We start from the raw sequence: 18,983 nt of genomic DNA on the forward strand, positions 1-18,983 counted from the left end.
ATAGATCAAAGTGGATTGACTTCACCATTAAATGGGTTGACCGGAGGAGACGGATTCACCTACTTTCAGTCTTGCCTCAGCAAAACTCTGTCAGCGTTTTACCAATTACTTTGGTTAAAAGAAAAAAATATATACACTTCATCCACTGACCTATTTTTGTGGTCCAAGTGATGCTTTAGTATATTAAATTAAAAACACAGTCTGAGGTCCTCGTGCACATGACTCCAGTTCCCTATTTAACCTTTTAATTTTTGCAAGCTCACTGAACATGCTCAGTTGAGGCTGATTATATTTATGTGTGTGGGTATTTAAGAATTAGACTTCAAAACTGACTACACGTGACTGCGGAAACTAGGGCAGCAATCACTTGAGTGAAGAGAGCATTTGATGTTTTCTCTGCTCAAGTGCTTTAGGCCTGTCAGATTTTTTTTTTTATTTTGGTCTAAAATCTTTAGGAAAAAAAAAAGTATGTCACTGTCGCAGCACGTTTTTAATGCCTCAGCCTTTTCTCAAAGGCTGCAGTGAATCACTGGGGAATATGTGAACAGTTTATTTTTGTTTTATAAATACAATACAAAAAAAAAATAGGGAAAAAAATACTTCATAATCCTACGGTTGGTCTTATTTTGCACGGGTATATTTGTAGCAATAGCCAAAAATACATTGTATGGTTCACAATTATCGATTTTTATGCCAAAAATCAGTAGGATATTAAGTAAAGATCATGTTCCTTAAGATATTTTGTAAATTTCCTATCGTAAATATATCAAAACTTAATTTTTGATCAGTAATATGCATTGCTAAGAACTTCATTTGGACAACTTTAAAGATGATTTTCTAAATATTTAGATTTTTTGCACAATAGTTGTATTTTAGACAATTATTGTCATATCCATGGATCCAATAATCCATTAATGTGTCTGGTTTACAAAACTGTCCCTATTTTATCCCTGACACATGGGCAATCTGCACACATCTAAAAATTACAACATTTTGGATATTATTTCAGATAATTAAAATCAAATCAAATATTTTTTTCTACAAATCTTTCAAGGACAAAAGTCAACCCCTTTTAATTTGATATAATTAAGATTATACATTAAATATTTTTCAAACCAGCATGTCCCATTTAAGGTTGGATTGGAGGAAAATCATGAAATCAAGTTAAAATTTAGTTATAATACATCTCATTTTTCAGTTAAATCCATTATGGACATGCCTTTTATAAACATAATGCAATTCAGTATTAACATTTTATACCCTGCCAGTCAAACGTTTTTGAAGATTTTTAATGTTTTTTTTATAGAAGTCTCTTCTGCTCACCAAATCTGCATTTATTTGAAATTTGAAAATGAAATTTTTACTATTTAAAATAACTCTTTTCTATTTGAATATATTTTAAAATGTAATTTATTCCTGTAATTAAAACTGAATTTTTAGCATCATTACTCCAGTCTTCAGTATCACATGATCCTTTAGAAATTATTGTAATATGCTGATTTGCTGTTCAAGAAACATTATTATAATTATTATTAATTTTAAAACAGCTGAGTAAATTTTTTTCTGGATTCTTCAATGAAAAGATTTTTTGGGAAAGAAATTAAATATTTAGCAAGGATGCTTTAAATTGAAAAACAGAGATGTTACAAAATAATTGTTTCAGACAAATGCTGTATTCATCAAATAAACCTGAAGAAATTCTACTCAGCTGTTCAGAAAAATCAGCAAATCAGAATATTAGAATGATTTCTGAAGGATGATGTGACTGGAGTTATGATGCTAAATATTTAGCTTTGAAATCACAGGAATTATTTAAAATATGTATTATTAAATAGAAAACAGTTATATTAAATAGTGAACATTTCAAAATTGTACTATGTTTACTGTGCTTTGAATTAAATAAATGCAGGCTTGGTGAGCAGAAGAGACACGTTTAAAAACAATAAAAATATTACTGTTCAAAAACTTTTGACTGATAGTGTACATATATTTCAAATGTATGACTGGAATGCAAACATTAACTAAAATATGAAATTGTATTCTACTCGTAATGCACCCCAATACTGAAACAGCTATTTATCTTCAAAGAAAATGTAATAAATATTGCACCCTCTAGTGGTAAATCGAAAACTTAAAGGAATGAACGTGTGGCTTCACATTCATTTCATTGCTGTAGCACAAGTTGAATTCAGAGCACATACACAAAGTAATTTCAACTAATATTTTGAAAATATTAAAACTGTTCAAGCTCTTAAGAAATTGGGGAACACATCCCAAGAGCATATCATAGATTCCAGAAACAGATGTCATGTTGATCGTTTAATAACAAAAACTTGTATAACTAAAACGGTCACTGAACAATAAGGTGGCCGTGGGACCATCGAGTCAAGACAAAAATAACCAAAACCCACAAAGACCGTTTCAACCAATTTTATTTCTAATAAGATGTGGTGGAAATGGCTCTACTTCTCCCCCTGCTGCTGGTCTGGCATGCTTCTGATGATGTCAGAATCACCTTTGGACACAAGAGAAAGGCATTACTGACAGAACATTTTGTTTATTCTCACATAATGTTACAATATATTCATATTGAAAATGCAAAGGATTGTCAAACAATGTCTAAGATGCTCTAGAGTTCCACATCAGATATAAATAGCACATACAGGCCTGTTTTCACAGACAGGGCTTAGACTAAACCAGGATTAGGCCATAGTTCAATTAGGACGTTTAAGTAATTTTTATAAATATCTTGAGACAAAAAGGCACTGATACATTTAAAAATCAGTTTCTTTCAGTTGAAACGGCTCAGACTTACGTTTTAGTCTAGGATTAGGCTTAAAGGGATGGTTCGGAGTAGAATTGACTTCATTGCTATGCACTCCGAAGCCCATCTAAATACCCCATCCGAAGTTTTTTTTTACCTTAGTCAAACATTTATGGAGATAGAGTTTTTCGAATTGCTTGTTACAGGAGTGAATGGTACATGTGATGTATCTCGTAAATTGCACCACTAAACGTGCAAGTAATCTTACCAAACTTGTGCAGTAGTGTAAATAGGTTATGTACTCACAAAACGCTGCATCAGAACATTTGTAAGTCCACCATGAGTGTTTTAAAAACACGTTTTACCCGAGAACTACTAGTCTCAGAAACTACAAGTCGAAGTCACTTCCCTGGTTTAAAAAAGCACGTAAAAGTCCTCCTACTACATCTGTCTGCATGTCAACTAGTAGGAGGACTTTTACGTGCTTTTTTCAAACCAGGGAAGTGACGTCGACGTGTCGCCATTTGTAGTTTTTGAGACTAATAGGGATCGGCTAAAACGTGTTTTTAAAACACTCATGGTGGACTTACAAATGTTCTGATGCAGCGTTTTGTGAGTACATAACCTATTTACACTACTGTACAAGTTTGGTAAGATTACTTGCACGTTTAGTGGTGCAATTTACGAGATACATCACATGTACCATTCACTCCTGTAACAAGCAATTCGAAAAACTCTAATATCTCCATAAATGTTTGACTAAGGTAAAAAAAACTTCGGATGGGGTATTTACATGGGCTTTGGAGTGCATAGCAATGAAGTCAATTCTACTCCGAACCATCCCTTTAAGCCTTGTCTGTGAAACCAAGTGTTAATCTACTAACCCACTTAAAGAAAATTACAATAAAACAAAAGTATAAAATCATGTCAGTTCTACTACTGAAAAGAACATGAATGAATACACACCAGGGTCAATGATAGCCAGTGTGCACACCCTGTAGTATCTGCCACAGGCTGTGCCGAGCTCAATGTTGTTTCCACTGTAATGATGGACTCCGGTTTTGGCCAACATGGCGTAGTACTCAATCTCAGATTTCCTGGAAATAAATATCATAAATCATTAAAAACATTCTCAACCCTCATACAATTGTATTGACTAAGATGCCACAGACTATTCACATTTTAACACAGTAAATAGCACACACCTGAGAGCAGGACAGTTGTTGGCAAGGATCACCAGCTTGGCTTTTCCTTGGCGAATCATTTTCTGAGACTGCTTGTATCCAAGAACGTATTTACCGCTCTTCATCACAAGCTGCAGTCTGGAGTTGATGGACTCCAAGGACTTTTTCTGTAAAGACAAATGAACAAAAAACTATGAAATATACCTACAGCACAGAATGTAAAGAAATAAACTTGGACTCGAATCACCAGAAGTCAAATAAGTTATATATCAGACAATTATCTGTCTTTTTTGTTTTACCAGAGGTGTGAATCCTGTGCATTAATCTTGCCCACCAGACTAATGTGAGACACCAGACCACATATTTGTAGCAATAGCCAAAAATACATTGTATGGGTCAAAATGATCAATTTTTCAAATGAAATTAAGTAAAGATGTTCCATGAAGATATTTTGTAAATCTCCTACTGTAAATATCTCAAAACTTAATTTTTGATTGGTAATACACATTGCTAAGAACTTGATTTGAACAACTATAAAAGGCGATTTTCTCACTATTTAGTTTTTTGCACCCCCAGATTCCAGATTTTCAAATAGTTGCATCTCAGCCAAATATTGTCCGGTTCTAACAAACCATACATCAATGGAAAGCATTAAAATTGTTTAGAATTTAAAGCTTGTATTCAGCTTTTGGTTTTGTGGTCTGGGTCACATTTGTATTTACTCTTTCATAATAATATTAGTTAAACAAATAAGCTACATTTTTAAACCAATTAGATCACGTCCCTTTCGCACTATGAAGATAGGCTTAGAAACTGTGTATACAAGATGTAACTATATCATGCTTGCTTCGCAAACGACTACAATTCAATACTGCATCTCAGTACTGCTCTTGTACTACATTTATTGTACATTGGGACGTGATCATTGAATGTGGCTTTAATGTAATAAGCGTTTGACTGGTCAACTGGTGAACTAGAAACATCCTGTCAAGCAGCTGCACTCCTCAACTAGCTCACATTTAGCCCACGACAACAAGCAAAGATAAACATTTGCTCTATATAATGTCTAACAACACGTAAACTAAGTAATTTTATTCTTATATATCAATATTTGTGGATAAAAGCATGTTGTTTTTTATAATCAGGCCTGTAGCGGAGCTTCCACGTGAAGTTCTCCGGCATGGGCAGCATCGCGTTCCGACTCACCGTCTTCTTTGCGGCCACCATTTTTCCTGATTAGTCCGATCTGGCCAACCTGAACACAGAAGAGCCACAAATCAAAACCTACACTTTCAAAATGACCCGTTTGTAGTCTTTATAGAAGTCTTAAACGGGATATTTTAATCATTTTCACCAGAGCCGTGCTCACCTCCTGATCACACAAGATGGCCTCGTAGAGAAAGGACTTCCCAGCGTGCATCGCGCTGGTAAACCTCACGCGCGCGCATCGCGAGAACGCGAAGCCTCGAGATCACTGATCTCAGAACAGACACTCGTGACCAGAGTTGCCAAATCCAGTGTTCCCGCGGACCCAACTACTTTTAAACCGTGCCGCGGGTTGATCTTGACATACTACATGAATTATATTTGATTGAACTGACTGTATTGAAATATTTTATATTCTACCAATGATAAAACTGCGGTAGATGATGAGTTTTTTTTTTTGAAGGAGAGCCACTGGTAGGGCCTTTGAACTGTGTTTATGATCACTGTGGTTTTCAGTTTGCAAAACAGCAACTGTAAAATATGTATTTTTGGTATAGGAATGGTATATTTTGAGTTTTTTTATATTTGAGATAGGGTTATTGGGCTATTTTTGATTGACCATTGGGCTAGTGTGGTTAGTGTTGTTACACAGACCTGGCAACCCTGTCCGTGACTTGTAGCCCACAACAATATTCCTTGATTATGTCTTTTCCAATAGATTGTGATTTACTGAATAAGTATTTGGCACAATAAATATGTATGATCATTATAAAAATGCCCATAAAGTTATAAGACTTATTTAATTTACATACCTTTTCCATGTTTAGAAATCACACATTTAAAACATACACTGTAAAAAGTAAACTTGGGTGTAAGTTGGTTTACTATAACTATTTTAATCTATTTATGTGACTTTCTGCTTTCCAGACTGTAACTTAGAACTGTAGTACATTCTTTCAACTTAAATGCGTATAAATTTATCTCAACTTCACATCTAATTAAAAATATTCAGTTTCAGCCAGCACAAAATTTCCCTTTAAGGACCCTGCGTCGGACGTTTTGTTTTTTTGTTTTTTTCTGCCTCAGTTCTTTGCATAACCAATAAGTGGTTCTAAACGTCTCATTACATGTTTTTTTATGTTTTTATTAATATATTAGTGGCACAGTTTTGGGCATAAAGTGTTTGGTGCAGTGCAGAGACAAAGTACTTTGCAAAAAGGCTGTAAGTTAACAGTAGAATTGATTGTTTAAGTTTAAGAGAATTAATTTTCATGGGAAACTTTGTTTTGCAAATGAATAAAAGTTATTTAATATTTTCTAAAACAATTTGAGTCTTTGGTGACAACTTTATTGCATATAAATTAAAAATTGAGTTTGAAATCATGTTTTTATTTGCAGGTAATTGAATAATATGGCTAGGGAGAATTGATACATTCAGGTTCAATGAGAAATTCAACTTAAGTTGAATTAAGTTAAGAATGCAGTTGAATAGACTTAGGAAAATTTATTTTAATTGGCAACACCTAAAAAATTTAAGTTTATCCAACTGTTTACTTATGCAGTTGAATTAAGGTAGTCTAATGTAAATATTAGGATTGAATAAACTAGTGTAAGTGTAACTAGTCTAAGTGTGATTGACCTAGGAAAATTAAGTTGAAAGAACTTAACATTTTTAGGCGTTACCAATTGAAGTATTTTTTTAAGCTGATCCAACTGTTTACTTTTTACATGTTTTTCAAGACAAGAGGAAACTTTGGTTCCTTAACATAGCTGAACAGTTGTTGAGGGGGGTGAATTAAAATGATAAATGTCCCAGTTTTGTCTTGTTTTAGTTTATTTTAATGCTTCTTGTTTTAAAATACATCATCTTGAGGCCACTTTAGAAGTTTGCTGATGCTCGGCCCCTGGCTAAGAAACGCTGGTGTAGGTCTGCTACTCAAAAAACTGTAGACCTTCCTGCCACACAAACTCATTCTTCATTATTACTATTTTGTACATGGTACAGAATAATAGTATAGTCACAAAACAACAAAATAATAAGAATTTGTTTGCATTCTTATTCTTAAATATTTTGATTGCATCGGCATTAATAAAAAAAAACACATAGTCTTGGATTTATAATGGGTTTCTTTATTGGATTTTAAAAATAAATAGATTATAGATTCGAGTGTGATTGGCTTGTAATGCCTTGCATTCAGTAGGCTACATCCTAGTCATCACAGGAAGAGCAAGTTATGAAATTAATTAAAAACAAATTAAAAATAACTGCAAAGGTGATTTGTTGACCAGTAGCATGCATTAAAAAATACATAAACTTGACCTATTTTTATGCATCACTGATTATTGAAAAGTGGGAAAAAAACAGGGCGAAATATTGAAAATATAAAAGTATATAAAATATATAAAAAAACTTAATCCACCAAAAAATCAACAAAACAAATTATGCATCTGAAATTATACACTGTCAGAATATAATCTGCATTTAATGAAGAAATTACGTCTCGGCTGTTAGGCTGTTCTGTGAGTATGCATGAGTGTGGAATAAAATACACACATACAGTACAGGACATCTGTCTTGTTGGCACTGTCATGTGAGCTACAATGTCAGTGGTGTTGCGTCATTTATGAACATGTTGATTACTCATGTGGCCTCATGGCATAATATCCAATAAAATCCAATGGTTGCCCACTAATTTATGAAAAACACCCAAGTTTATTTTGTGCATTGTTGTGTATTACTCACTGACACAAAGTCAGTCAAACTCTTGACCTTATTAACGGTGCAAAGTTTTAGTTCTGTTCGTGTTGACAAAGAAAACATGATTTATCCTATTCCTAACACACCCGTTTTCATTCATGTATACTTTTGCTTTCGGTTTAATTGTGTAACAGTTTAACTGTCAAATATCTTTGTTTGTATTTTGTTTGATGCAAATTTGATTTTGTGCATTGCAAAATGTGTCTGTCTAATAGAACACAGAACAAAATTCTATTTGCCCACTTGATTTCCTTAACAACACAAACACAGAACAGGATCTTAACAGCAGATATCACAGAGATATCCTATTTCAATAAAGACTGCACTTTTGCAGCAGAAAGCAAAAGTAAAATTGATGTAACTGCTCAGAAACGTACCTTATGAGCTGCTCCACGCCCAAGCCAAAGATCACACAATGAGGAGATATTGTTAATGTTCCACACATTTTAAAGAATTTTCATGTAGGATTATGTTTAAATATTTTGTTTAGGAGACCAGCAAATGATCAGTTTCTTTCAGGAGTCACAGAGGTGCACTGCTAATTTATATCAAAATGACAGAAAATAATTTAATTACCTGTCAGTGTTTTTTAGTCAGTAAATGACTAAACATTTTTTGTTTAATGCAATCTCTGCTCCCTGTCAATCAGTCCTCTCTTTCAAATAATGAAAAAGTCATTAGGACAAGATCAAGGTTTTGTACAATAGTAATGTATTCAGAAGAGCATATTGCTGTCTGGTAGTCGTTTTGATTTACTGACTTTTTAATTTATATGTGGTGTATTTTTCTGTGCCTATTCATAAATTTATTTTGGATTATTTTGGGATTATAATGTGACCACACCTTCGAACTGAAAGTAAAAGTGAATGTGGGTGACATGGGTGTGTTAAAGGTGATATATATAAACCATGTTTCATTGCTGAGAATGACAGAATAGAAATCCCACTTGCTTGATAAGGTCGAGTGTTAACACGATGGAGGTGGACAAATATATCTTGACCGAGGCGCTCTCTGCCCTTCTGGGAGTCACGGTAAAACTACAGTCCGATTGTAACGGTTTAGATGGAGTCATACAGTTGCATATCACTGGTCTGACAACTCTTGCCCTTCTTGGTTATGAAGCATTTGCGCTTGTGGTCCAACCTGTGTCGTATCTAACTTCTTTACTGACGCGGCTGTTTGTTGGTGATCAGCAGAAGTCACAAGAGACCCCCACAAGCGAAAGCGCGAGTTCTTCTCTCCGGAAGAAAATATTTGCAATCCCAGATGACTTTTTTGACCCAAAGTTTGATTTTGACTTTACGAACATGTCCGAGTCAAAGTCTGACGAGTGCACGCGCGGGGACGAGCCATACAAGCGGCCCTACGGCTGGATGCGCTTCGCGCTTAAGGTTCGGGATAAATATCCGGACGGGAACGCTTGGCTGGGAACAGACGGATGGAGGAGCCGTTCCGTGCCCGGTGAGTGGCCAGTCTCCTACCACGGAACCGGGTTACAGGGGGCTGAGGGCATTGTACAGTCTCACTTCAAGGCGGGAGACCGTATGGCATACGGAAATGGGATTTATTCATCTCCAGACATCAAGGTGGCAGAAGTATATGCAACAAGCAAGAAATTCACGTCGCAAAAGAATGGAAAGACTTACAAAGTCATCATGCAGAACAGAGTCAACCCCCAGAAGAGGGAAATCATCAAGGAGAAGAACTTTTGGTTGGTCCGTATACCAAAAGGGACATCTACTGAAAAAGAGAAAGAAATTGTGGAGAGCTCAATCCGCCCTTATGGCCTTCTGCTTAAAGAGATGTAATTTAGGAAAGTGTACATGTCTGTTTCAATTTCTCTCAGCATTGAAAAGACTTGACTTTTGGCTAATAATATTGTTTATTGCCACCTGAAATCGAAGCTTTTATTAATCCGTTTGTGGATTCTTAAATTCTGCTTTTATAAAACCCGACAATTAATGATTTAATACATTCTTTCACTGATTTAATAATTGTAATAGATTTCTTATGTCCTTATAGAAATTTTTTTTTGCCTACACAGCTTTGTTATTGTTGTTCACAGAGGCACAAAATTCTATGAACCACTACGCAATTGTTTTATAAAATTAACAAAGGGAAAGATACAGCTGATTTCCTTTTTTTCCATGAAGTGATGTGTTCAGTTCTACTTTCTCTTGTTCAAATGTCAAATAGGCTACCACAGTAAACATTTTTCCTTTTTACCTTTCTGAATCGATTCTTAGTAGCAATTAAAATGAGAGAGCTGAAATTATAATTGTTAGTAACTGAGTTGTAGAGCTCTCAAATTGCTAACTAGTAAAAATGCAATTACAATACCAGTCAAAAGTTTTCATTTTTCATTTTTTAATGTGTTTAAAAAAAGTCTCTTCTGCTCACCAAGCCTGCATTTATTTGAAACGTGATGATAAAGTGATGATAAAGACATCTATAATGTTACAAAAGATATCTTTTTCAGATAAATGCTGAACTTTCTATCCATCAAAGAAACCTGAAAAAAATTATACTCAACTGTTTTCAATGTAATAATGATAATAAATGTTTTTTGAGCAGCAAATTAGAATATTATAATGATTTCTGAAGGCTCATGTGACTGATGGTAAAATTCACAGGAATAAACTACATTTTAAAATATAAAACAAGTTATTTTAAATAATACAAATATTTATTGTTTGGCTGTTCTTTAAATCAAATAAATGCAGGCTTAGTGAGTAGAAGAGACTTTATTAAAAAAACATTGAAAACTGGTGGTGTATGTCGAGTTATGCTGGGAACATTTTAAGTTAAAATGACTTGCCATAGGCGGCAGCCCAAAATAGCGCTTGCGTGCAATGTGACAATTTAAATCATAACCCACCAAACTGGCTAGTGAGTTGATCTATTACCCATAAAGGTTGATTTACACGCATTTGGTTGGTTGGTGGATGGGTGTTCATTTCAAAACACTGTAAAAATGTTTCACCTGTTTCAACTTAAAAACTTAAGTTTAGCAGCTGCCTTAAAATGTTAAGTTAAATCAACTTAAGTCATTTAAACTCACAAGTTAAATCAACTAATTTTTTATTGTAACACGTTAAAATGACTTGTAGTTTTACGCTGATTTAACTTAAAACTTAAGGCAGCTGCTGAACTTACGTTTTTAAGTTGAATCTGGTGAAAACTTTTTACAGTGAACCTGACTGTAGAATAATAAAAACATATCTCCAAGTCAAAACCCTAACAAGTGAGTAACATACAGTTGAGGTCAAAAATTTATATACACCTTGAAGAATCTGCAAAATGTTAATTATTTGACCAAAATAAGAGGGATCATACAAAATGCATGTTATTTTTGATTTAGTACTGATCTGACTAAGATATGTCACATAAAAGATGTTTAACCCTTAAGCTCTCCTTAAGTAGGTTTTATCTTTACTTTCTTTGGGGTCAGATTGACCCCAAGGATTGAAAGTGTGATTCCATAATGAATTATACATTTTTAATATTATAAACTATATATCATTTTTTTCGTTTACTTCTCAACTTTACAGTTCTGCTGTGTTTTCATGGATATTTTGTACTTTTTTACCCATTTACTGCACAATTACTCAACTACGCCACCAAGTGGCTTATAAAAAATTAATTTTTAATAAAAAAATCACCTTAATGATGATCTAAATTTAATCTAAATTGTTTTTGGACATTGCTCTATGTGTTAGGGATACAGTACTGCCATCTACAGGTTAGTGGAAAAACTTTTGAAGATATAGTTAAAGAAAGAAAGTGCAATGACCACATACATCCAGCAGAGGCCCTTAGGGACTAATTTCATTTTCACTTTATTTTTCTTCATGCTTCAACTTCTCCTCACAACTTTATGATATATATTTTGTAAATATATATATTTGAACATTTTAAAATAAATAAAAAATTTGTTTTTTTGTATTTTGTATTTGTATTTATGAATTTTAGTTTTTTAGAATTGCTGAATTTTTGTCTTTCATCTTTCTTTTATCTGCACTTTTCCCTCTCTTCTCTCTCTTTGTGTGAGTGTGTGGGTGTGTGAGTGGGTGTGTGTGGGTGTGGGTGTGGGGGGGAGTGTTTTTTTTGGGGGGGGGGTGTTTGGGGGGTGCTGTGTGGTGTGTTTGTGTAGAGTTGTGTGTGTGTGTGTTAGGGGCATGGTGTGTGATGTGTTTGTGTAGAGTTGTGTGTGTGTGTGTGTGTGTGTGTGTGTGTGTGTGTGTGTGTGGGTGTGTGTGAGAGTCAACATGCATGTTCCATGTTGCATTTGTGCTCTAGTACCAGTCTTTCATTTATGTATGAACATTTTCAGATTTATAGCAGATATGTTGATTTTTTATGCCAATTTCTATATAAATGCTCCCTGTTGCAATTACACACATGTGAGTGTTTGTGAGTGTGTGAGTGTGTGTGTGTGTGTGAGATAGAAAGTTCGTTCCACTTTGAATTTATGTTGTAGGACCAGGCCTTTATTTAAATGTTAATTATTTTAGATTTAAACTGGATTTACTACTTTTTTTGGACAAACAAAATGAAAAAAAAATGCTTTTTTTACTTTTCCCATTCATTTTCAATGTGGGGTCAATCTGACCCCAAGGAGAGGAAACGGTAAATTTTTTTTTACACACCTTTAGAAGAACCGAATTAAGTCCGGATTTTTTTTGTGTTTTTAGATTGATTATTTAGGAAAAGTCACAGAGTCTCATGCCCCTGAGATTAAGGGAACTTTATAAAAAAAAGAAGGAAAACTCCAGTGGGGTCAGCCTGACCCCAAGGAGAGCTTAAGGGTTAAATGTGTTCACAAGAAAAAATAATAGTCGAATTCATAAAAATGACCCTGTTTGAAAGTTTACATAGACTTTATTCTTAATACCATTTTGTTACCTGGATGATTCACCGCCGTTTTTTTGTTTTGTTTTTTTGTTTAGTGATAGTTGTTAATGAGTCTCTTGTTTGTCCTGAAGAGTTAAACTGCCTGCTGTTCTTCAGAAAAATCATTTAGGTCCCACAAATTCTTTGGTTTTTCAGCATTTTTGTGTATTTAACCATTCATATGTTTTTAAGATACTGAAAAAAGCACAAATGTCAGGGCATGTCAAAACTTTTTCAGGGCCCCAAAACACCCTCAGACCCCAGAGGGTTAAACCCTTTCCTGTATGATTTTGATATCCATCTTTTTACTGAGGACAACTGAGAGACTCATATGCAACTATTACAGAAGGTTCAAACGCTCACTGATGCTTCAGAAGAAAACACAATGCATTGAGCAATTTGAAGGTCATGGTAAGGCAAACTGCAGTAGTTAAAGATGCTCCAATGAGATTATGCTTGGGTATATATTTCTACTTCCAAATCTTCTGACTTCAACATTTGATTAACAAGATCGTTGTCTGAAATTATTCAGCATTGGTGGTCTCTATAGGCCTGTTTTTTCTTTTCTCAGATTCATTGTATTACTGTCTTACATTTAAAAGCCAAAAGTCTCCAAGTAGTTGTCGACCAAACTTCAGTCTGTATTTTCTACTCAAGCAGGATATTTATAACATTTTGGCACATTTATATTCATTGTTTCTATAATTGTAATACATCTAATTACTAATGTTATTTTTACTTCCATGTGAAGAGAAATAGAATGTACATTAGATTTACAAAAATCCATGAACCATATTCTAAAAAGACTTAAAATACCTTTGTCTTGCATCTCATGAAGGGAACCATTTGTATTTTCCATAAAATATGTAGCTTAAAACTGCAAGTGATATGTTCAACTTTGTCTTTGTAAAAATCATGTAAGTTATTATAAAGAGATATTTCTATTCTTTCAACATTTATATCTGAAATAAAGTTGTATATCCCTGCCAGTGAGAGACAATTATTTTGTTGTGACTGATTTCAGGCTTTGTTTCAATTTTTTTTCTGTTTTCTGTATTCATTAAATAAACCATAAGAATGAAAAATCCCTCAAACCACTTGATCATTATAGCTTAACATTTCAGTCAACAGAGCTTCCTCATTATATACAAAATAAATCTATTATTATATTAAATCTATATTGTTATTTTTTAGAAAACATCCATTTAAGCACCCAAAAAAATAAATAAATAAATACATATATATGAAGAGCTCTTTTCCAAAACGCGATAAACGCCAAATTTAAAAAAAATGAGTTAATTATGCCATTTTGGAGTGTATTGAACCTATTCACGACTCCATAAATGTTTCATGCCAAATCGCTGTATTTCCGTGTTCTTTCCAAAACGCTATAAGCGCCAAACCTGTTTTTAATCTTAATGCGATATATATGTCCCGGTTTCCATTTCAGAAATCTGGTCATCTTAAAAATTGGGAAATCTTACAGGTATGTGCCAAAAAATTTGAATATCGAGGGAAAGTCCATTTATTTCAATAATTTGTTTCAAATAGTGAAACTTGTATGTCAGATTAGTACACAAACACAAAGTGAAATATTTCAAGCCTTTATTCGTTTCAATTTTAATGATTATGGATTAAAGATTAAAAAAAAAAAAAATCCAGTATTTCACAAAATTAGAATATCATAAAGTTAAACATTGTAGTCTCCCTGTGTCCCAATCTAGTCAGCTAATTAACACAAAACACCTGCAAAGGTTTCCTCAGCCTTTAAATTGTCTCAGTCCGGCTTAGTAGGCTTCAGAATCATGGGGAAGACTGCTGACTTGACGGTTGTGCAGAAGAACATCATTGACACCCTCCATAAGGAGGAAAAGTCTCAAAAGGCATTGCAAAAGAAGCTGGATGCTCAAAGAGTGCAGTATCGAAGTAGATTAACAGAGTGTCAATAGGAAGGGAAAAATTTGGCCGAAAAAGGTGCACAAGTGACAGGGATGACCGTAGCCTTGAGAGGATTGTCAAGCAAGGGCAGTTCAGAAATCTAGAGGAAGCTTCATAAGGAGTGGACTGAGGCTGGTGTCAGTGCATCAAGAACCACCACATACAGACGTCTGCATGACAGCGGCTACAGCTGGAGAATTCCATGCGTCAAGCCACTCCTCAACCCAAAACAACGTCAGAAGCGTCTGTGCTGGGCTAAGGAGAAAAAGTACTGGTCTGTTGCCCAGTGGTCCCAAGTCCTGTTTTCAGATGAAAACAATTTTTTTTTTTATTTCATTTGGAAATCAAGGTCCCAGAGTCTGGAGGAAGACCGGAAAAGCACAAAAGTCAAGCTGCTTAAAGTCTAGTGTGAAGTTTCCACAGTCAACGCAGCTGTATACCAGGAAATTTTAAAGCACTTCATGCTTCCTGCTGCCGACAAGCTTTTTGGAAATGATGATTTTATTTTCCAGCAGGATTTGGCACCTGCCCACAAAGCCAAAACTACCAGTACCTGGTTTAATAGCCATGGAATAACTGTACTTGATTGGCCGGCAAACTCGCCTGACTTAAACCCCATTGAAAATCTATGGGGTATTGTCATGCCACGCCGCCTTGATGCCATAATAAGTGGAAAAGGAGGCCCAACAAAGTACTGAGGACATAATGCAGTACATTAACACACTTTTCAGAAGACCAACATGTGTTTCCTTTTTTTTTTTGTCTTTAAATCATAATCATCAAAATTGAAACAAATAAAGGCTTAAAATATTTCACTTTGTGTGTAGTGAACTAATAAAACATACAAGTTTCACTATTTGAAACAAATTGAAAAAAAAAATGGACTTTCCCTCGATATTCAATTTTTTTTGGCACATACCTGTGTAATGTCCTTTTAAATGCAATGATTACCACATTTCTTCTTAGCTGTAGAGCTTATTTTACTTCTTCTGCATACTTAAAAGTTACCCCCTAATTCACTAGTTCGCTTTTGCATATAATAAACAGCGTAAAGTTAAGCGTGTTTGGCATGCTGTCCGGGAGAGGGCTCCGAGCTCGGTAGTCATTCCCGAGACCGGGGCACTCCCCCTGCCCAGGGAGAGGGGTCCGAGCTCGGCCTTTGGCCCGAACCCAATAGCGCTCCCCCCTTTTCTGCAGGAGGAAAAAGAAAAAAGGGATGCTGGAATCAGAGATAGCTGAAGGTAGGACTGTTTGGTTATTTAAAGGAACTGTAGTAATTGGATAGGGAGAGTGGCTGGTTAGGAAGTGATTGCTGATGATGAATTGGCCGTGTTAATTATCTGCGCGAGCTCCTCCTGAAATTTGTTAATGAAACATCACTTAAAAAAAGTCATGATTAATCATCTGCTTTTAAAAGCAAATGGCCTGTAGCGCCACAGTATGCATCTTTTGTACGTTTTTCTTACCTCACCTGAGGCCCCGTTTACACGAAGGGAAAACGCAGATATTTCCCTGCGGTTTGGCCTCTCATTTACACGAAAACCCCGTTTTTATCACAGAAAACGATTATTTCTAAAAACTCCGGCCAAAGTGAATAAATTAGAAAACGCCGTTTTCACGTTGTAGTGTGGACAGTGAAAACGCTTTTGAAAACGATGACGCATATTTATAGTCATGTGACGCATATTGTACCAATAGATATCTATGTTTAATTGTGCCTGTGCTATTCACACACTGCTGCTAAAGAGATTTACCTTGTACACTCTTCAAATTACAGTCCTAAAATGATGACGGAAAATTTACTCACAGTTGCTGTCCTGCAAAACATGACGACAACTGCTTTTCAGATAAAATATGAATCAGCGCGATATAGACGTGTCAGTGGATGATGAGATATTTCCGTAAATTATCCCGCCAGAAGAATTGCGTGAAAACTTATTACGTCTGTATAATTTTGGAGGCTTTACGCATGCGCAGTAAGGCGAATTTGATGTTTTCCTACGTTTCAGTGTGGATGAGAAACTTCTGGAAAACGCTTGGAAACGCTAGTGTGGACGGAGAGCGTTTTAAAATGAAAACTTAAGTTTTCAAGTGTATCCGGATTAATGTAAACGTAGCCTGAGACACTTTAGTTCAGCTCTCTGCTAATGAATTGATCTAAAGCAGGTGTGCTAAATAAGCAGGATATACAAGTGCAGTGGGTCCCTACCAAGATGGAAAACCACTGAATTACAAGTTTTCCCATAACTGATCAGAAATCTTGCTCTCTTCTTAAATTCGATGGAGGTGAACAAATATATTGTCACCGAGGCGCTCTCTGCTATTCTGGGAGTCACTGTGAAATTGCAATCAGATTGTAAAAATTTAGATAAAGCCACTGAACTGCAAATTACCAGTTTGACAGCTCTTGCACTTCTTGAAAATGAAGCGTTCAAAGTGCCACCTGTGACTTGTCTAACTTCTTCTCTGACCCGATTGTCTGTTGGTGATCAGAAGAATTCACAAGCAACTCCGAAAAGGGAACCGCGGACCGGTTCTTCTCTCCGGAAGGAATTATTTGTCATCTCCGATGACTTCTTTGATCCAGTGTTTGACTTCGACTTCACGAACATGTCCGAGTTAAAGTTTGATTCCGTGTGCACGCGCGGAGACGAGCCATACAAGCGGCCCTACGGCTGGATGCGCTTCGCCCTGAAGGTTCGGGATAAATATCCGGACGGGATCGCTTGGCTGGGAACAGTCGGATGGAGGAACCGTTCCTCGCCTGGTGAGTGGCCAGTCTCCTACCACGGAACCGATTTAAAGGGGGCTGAGGGCATCATACGGTCTCACTTCAAGGCCGGAGACCGTCAAGCGTTCGGAAGAGGGATTTATTCATCTCCAGACATCGGCGTAGCAGATATATTTGCGAAAAGCAAGACCTTTACGTCGGAAAAGAATGGAAAGACTTACAAAGTCATAATGCAGAATAGAATCAACCCAAAGAAGAGGGAAATTAAGGACGAAAACATTTGGTTGGTCCCAATACCTGAAGGCACATCTGCAGAGAAAGAGAGAGAAATCGTGAAGAGCTCAATCCGACCTTATGGCCTTCTACTTAAAAAGGTGTAGGACTATTATTAATTCTGCTGAAACAGGACCATTATAACAATATGACATTCATTTACTGAGTTCATTAGTTGTAATGCATTTCTTGTTATGTTCTATATCAATGTAAAAAGAAGGGGAAACGAACAGAGGTCCACGTTTCTAAATGTATATTTAAAAATGCATATAAAATGATTGTTTTGCACATCATTAAGAGCAAGATGTCAATTTGTACAAATTTGTATAAACCATGTATTTTTCTTCTCAGGAGGCTAAACTCAGCTGAAACCAAACACTTTAAGTGTTGTGTGTTTAGTTGTCTTTCAAAAGCAAAAACAATACAGTTAGTCATTTTTTCCCTTTAATAAAAACAAACATATTTTCTTAAAGAAAATAAAAACTAGTTTAAAGTTATTCTTTGCAAAAAAATGTGTGTAAAATTTTTGAAGTTTTAATATTTTGAGCAGTGTGACACTGTTTGAAACGCTAACCCTTGTGCTCATTTTCCCCCTTAAATTCTTAATATGTTCAATATGTTCGTGTCAAAACCCTGCAGACTTTATTGAAGCTTTTTCCTGTTATTTTTAACATGATTCCACTGCTTCTTTTAGGGAGGGGGGACACTGCAGATACAATAAAATCACAATAAATAACTGTCAGGAGTGAATATCTACCACTATATATATATTTGTTGTATTTATGTATTAGAGTAGGGGTCCCATAATATAATGCTTTTAAGCAGAATGACTGATACATATTAAGTGGCCATGGGGTTTTTGATACCCCAAACACTTTTCAGACAACATTTTGTTATAGTCATAATGCCCACACATATAAATCTGCTCATTGTTTTAATGCAAAAAGTGAATAATTTAAAACTTTTACAGTTTCCAAAGAACAATTTATCCAACTCCAGAACCTGAACTAAACAATGCTAGCAGTGAGTTTCATAAGGATGTATACACTATAAAACATGCTGGGTTAAAAATAACTCCACGCTGGGTGAAAATATGGACAAACTCAGCAACTGAGTTGTTTTTAAACGTATAAATAAATGATAATTTCCAACCTATTCTGGGTTCATTTTAAGCAAGAAATATAGTTAATTTTAAGCAAGAGTTAAATAAAACTAAAAAGAAGGCTGGGTTAAACA

General features: G+C 35.2%; 3 protein-coding genes across 3 annotated transcripts; 2 read left to right on the top strand and 1 right to left on the bottom strand.

Moving 5' to 3' along the window:
- Positions 1-2,414: 2,414 nt before the first annotated feature.
- Positions 2,415-5,380, bottom strand: rpl30 (ribosomal protein L30). Its single transcript, XM_073822177.1, has 5 exons — positions 5,318-5,380; positions 5,155-5,203; positions 3,970-4,115; positions 3,731-3,861; positions 2,415-2,515 (listed from the first exon to the last, which is right to left on the bottom strand). The coding sequence occupies exons 2-5, from the start codon at positions 5,173-5,175 to the stop codon at positions 2,463-2,465; spliced, it is 351 nt and encodes a 116-aa protein (XP_073678278.1). The 5' UTR covers positions 5,176-5,203; positions 5,318-5,380; the 3' UTR covers positions 2,415-2,462.
- Positions 5,381-8,854: 3,474 nt separating this feature from the next.
- Positions 8,855-10,251, top strand: LOC141290200 (uncharacterized). Its single transcript, XM_073822399.1, has one exon. The coding sequence runs from the start codon at positions 8,887-8,889 to the stop codon at positions 9,718-9,720; it is 834 nt and encodes a 277-aa protein (XP_073678500.1). The 5' UTR covers positions 8,855-8,886; the 3' UTR covers positions 9,721-10,251.
- A 6,772-nt stretch (positions 10,252-17,023) lies between these two features.
- On the top strand, positions 17,024-17,854 carry LOC141290216 (uncharacterized). The gene has a single exon (XM_073822412.1). It carries the CDS (start codon positions 17,024-17,026, stop codon positions 17,852-17,854), a length of 831 nt encoding a protein of 276 aa, XP_073678513.1.
- The last annotated feature ends 1,129 nt before the right edge of the window (positions 17,855-18,983 follow it).

The sequence above is a fragment of the Garra rufa genome, chromosome 17, assembly GCF_049309525.1.
Source record: "Garra rufa chromosome 17, GarRuf1.0, whole genome shotgun sequence".
NCBI lineage: Eukaryota > Metazoa > Chordata > Actinopteri > Cypriniformes > Cyprinidae > Garra > Garra rufa.